Genomic DNA, 3548 nt, shown 5'->3' with positions numbered 1-3548 from the left:
TGGGGTTGTTTGTTTTCTTCTTTTCAGTACGTTTCAGTTCCTTGTAGATCCAGGATGTTAAGCCTTTGTCAGACCTAGAGTTGGCAAAGACTTTTTCCCAGTCTGTAGGCTGTCTCCCTGCTCTCTTGTTGGTTTCTTTGGCTTTGCAGAAGCTTGTCAGTTTAATAAGGTCCCATTTGTCTATCTTCTCTCTTATGACCTGTGGGTTTCGGGTTTTGTACAGGAATTGGATGCCAGTTCCGATTTCCATGAGGGTATTTCCTTCCTTTTCTAAGGTTCTTATGGTTTGAGGTTTTATATTTAGGTCTCTGATCCATTTGGAATAAAAGATGCTGGACCCTGCCAAAGGAGGGAGGGAGGGATAAGGGCACATAACAGACAGAGAAATTCACAAGACACTCAGAGACAACCCAACCTCTTCTCCTCTTGGCACTATTTGCCAAAACTAGAGGCTAGGAATGCAGTCTAGAACTGTGTGTGCCCACAAAACTCATCCCCAGCAGATTTAAGGAAGAAGATTGTCTCCATCAATTTTACTGTCTGGGCCCACTTTGTCATTTCCTCTCAGAATGTACTCAGTCATAACTATAGTTATCAGGTTTATCTCAGGATGAACTGAAAATGCACAGTGTCTAAGGCTTTCAAGGTATAATAATATTAATTTATGGTAGAGAACAACTCTTGAAAAATATGAATAAAATTTTTAAAGACTTTTAGCAGACTGTTTTTCATGCAAAACAATTTGCGTTCTCAATTCTAAATTTAATTTAATCTTATTAAAGACCATGCACAGTGAGCCTCTGATTTACTATTTGATACCTAAAAATCCACCCTCCTGAGTGAGACTAAAAAGTTTCATGCTTAGCTAATGCAATATGGACAGATATATTTTACTCGCAGACTCTAAATGTTCTTTTATTATTATATTATATTGATGAGTTGCTAATATATCAAATTCTTCAAAATAGTTTCATTAAGAAAATATTTTCCTACCAAGCTTTGTTTTCAGAGCTGCTTTTATCTCTTTGTTCCTGAGACTATAGATGAGAGGGTTCAACATGGGAATCACCACTGTATAGAACACAGACACCACCTTATTCTGGTCAGTTGAGTAACTGGTCTTGGGCATCACATAAATAAACGTAATGGTCCCATAGAATAGAGTGACTGCAGTGAGGTGGGAAGTGCAGGTGGAGAAGGCCTTGTGGCGCCCCTCGGTGGAGTGCATCTTCAGGATGGTGATAAGGATGGAGACGTAGGAGACGGCTATGACAAACACAGTGACCACAATGATAGATCCAGAAGAGATAGCTGGAACTATTTCAGCAGTAAAATCATGAGAACAAGAAAGCTTCAAAAGTGGTGAATAGCCACAGAAAAAGTGATTGACTTTATTTTGCCCACAGAAGGACAGACTTAATAAGCAGCCAATGAATGTCCAAGCATTTACACATCCACCTAGGTACGACATCACCACTAAAAAGATGCAGATTCTGGGGGACATGTGTGTGGAGTCGAGCAAGGGCAAGCAGATGGCCACATAGTGATCACAGGCCATGGCAGCTAGCAGGAAGTACTCGGTAGTCCCAAACATCACAACAGAACAGAGCCGGGCCGCCCAGCCAGCAACAGGAAGAGAGGTTCCCTTCTTAAGGAAGCCCATGAGCATGACAGGTGTGACTGATGAGGAATATCCAATGTCTACAAAGGCCAAATGGCAGAGGAAAATGTACATGGGTGTATGTAGAGAAGGACTTCCTCTAATTAACATGATTATGCTGACATTACCCATTAAGGTAACAACATAGATTCCTAGAAATACAATGAATAAAATGGCACAAACTGTATAATTCTCTGTTAATCCCAAAATAATGAACTTTGTCACAGTTGTGTAGTTTCCAGTCCCCATCTATATTGGGAATGATGTCCACTGAAAGAAAAACAAATGAATGTTAAAACTGAATTAAAAAGTATAATTTGCATACTTATTTTTACAGTAAATGTATGTATACTATGTATAATAAAGTTGTAGCAGTGTAGGCACTCATGTCGACATTTGAGGGGAAAATGTTTTTACACATAATATCTCATGCAAGACTTGCAAATATAAAGGTTTATTAATGTAAAGTCAGGAATACTCAGAAAAAAGTTTTGTTTTTCTTTTAAACTCAATACACTCAACTCATATCATGTGATCAATTTAGGTATTCAATGAGCACATCCCAGAGACAGCTACTAGATTATATGAAGAACTCAGTAACTGAATCTGCTTAGACCAAAGACATGATCGAAGGGAGGAAAAGGTGAGTAGCTCAACAGCAGTCTATGAGTACTGACCCAAAGGTCTCACAGTTGGCAGAAAGTACAACAAATATCCAGGATGTTTAGACAGAAAAAAGAAAGCGAGTAACATGCTCAAGTCATAAACAAGTAGACAGAAAAATGGGTTTTTCAGGAGTAAGCTATTTATGATAATGAGCCAATTAGGGGAAGGCATACTGATCAGGTTACTCCTGGAAGGCTCCACAGATGCCTGAGACTCTGCACAAGTTTGGACTGGGTTGCTAACAGAAGGTTCCAGCCTTTTACGAGGAGGTTCTAGCCTCATACAAGGTTTCAGCCCGCTACAAAATTCCAGCCTCCTTCAGATTGGACTGGATCCCACAAATATCCACCCCCATCTGAATAGCCCCTGCCTGATAAAAACTAAATCTGTAGGTCTGCTTTTAGAAAGTCCTTCCCCATACCAACTTCCTACAGAAAAAAAGAAAAAACATGAAAAAGCAAGAAAAAGCAAGAAAAGCATGAAAGCTCTCTCATAGAGTCACAGGATGCCAAGTTTCAAAAGGTTCTAGAAATAATCCATTTCATTTTCCCAATTTTACAAAGTTATAAACTGAGATCTAGAAAAGTAGCTAATTTTAGATCAAATGACTTTCTGGTAACTGAGCTGAGATGAAAAATCATATTTCTGGACTACTAATTCATTACCATCTTTATATCACATAAATATTTTCTATAATTTATAAAGAAGAATATAGAATACCAGTAGGTGTACTTGGCTCATTATATGTTAAAAAATGTTTTTAGATTATGTTAATATGTAAATAATACATATACTCTTGAAAAGGTGAATTTGCGATACAGGAATTAATATAAAGATGTAGCTGCAGGATAATAATTCTATGAGTTAGGTGCTAAGAATCTCATTAAGTGCTCATAACTTAGAAAACTGATATATCCCTTGTTTTCAGAAGAACAGTTAAAAGTGCTTGATAGATGAGGAACAAGATTTAACTAGGATTTTCTTTTAGCAAAGCAACAGAAAGGATATATATATATATATATATATATATATATATATAATTTGAGGGTACAAGAAAAATAGAGAGTCAAATAACCATTACATTCAAGCTAGGCAAAGATGAACTGAGTACCTGAGATGGGTAATAAAACATTCCATTCCAGATTTCCAAGAATTGAAGATTTGCTGTACTTTACTGGGGAAAATGAGCTGGAAAGATAAGGCTTGGTGGTAGTTACAGTTT

The 3548-nt window shown here is 37.4% G+C and overlaps 1 protein-coding gene across 1 annotated transcript; it reads right to left on the bottom strand.

Moving 5' to 3' along the window:
- Window positions 1–973: 973 nt before the first annotated feature.
- Window positions 974–1909, bottom strand: LOC103269968 (olfactory receptor 5P3). Its single transcript, XM_008067518.1, has one exon. It carries the CDS (start codon window positions 1907–1909, stop codon window positions 974–976), a length of 936 nt encoding a protein of 311 aa, XP_008065709.1.
- Window positions 1910–3548: the final 1639 nt, after the last annotated feature.

Source organism: Carlito syrichta, unplaced genomic scaffold (assembly GCF_000164805.1).
Source record: "Carlito syrichta isolate Samal-C Ts95f unplaced genomic scaffold, Tarsius_syrichta-2.0.1 Scaffold309682, whole genome shotgun sequence".
Lineage (NCBI taxonomy): Eukaryota > Metazoa > Chordata > Mammalia > Primates > Tarsiidae > Carlito > Carlito syrichta.
Note: the sequence above shows the minus strand (reverse complement) of the source record. Positions and strands in the feature narration are given on the sequence as shown.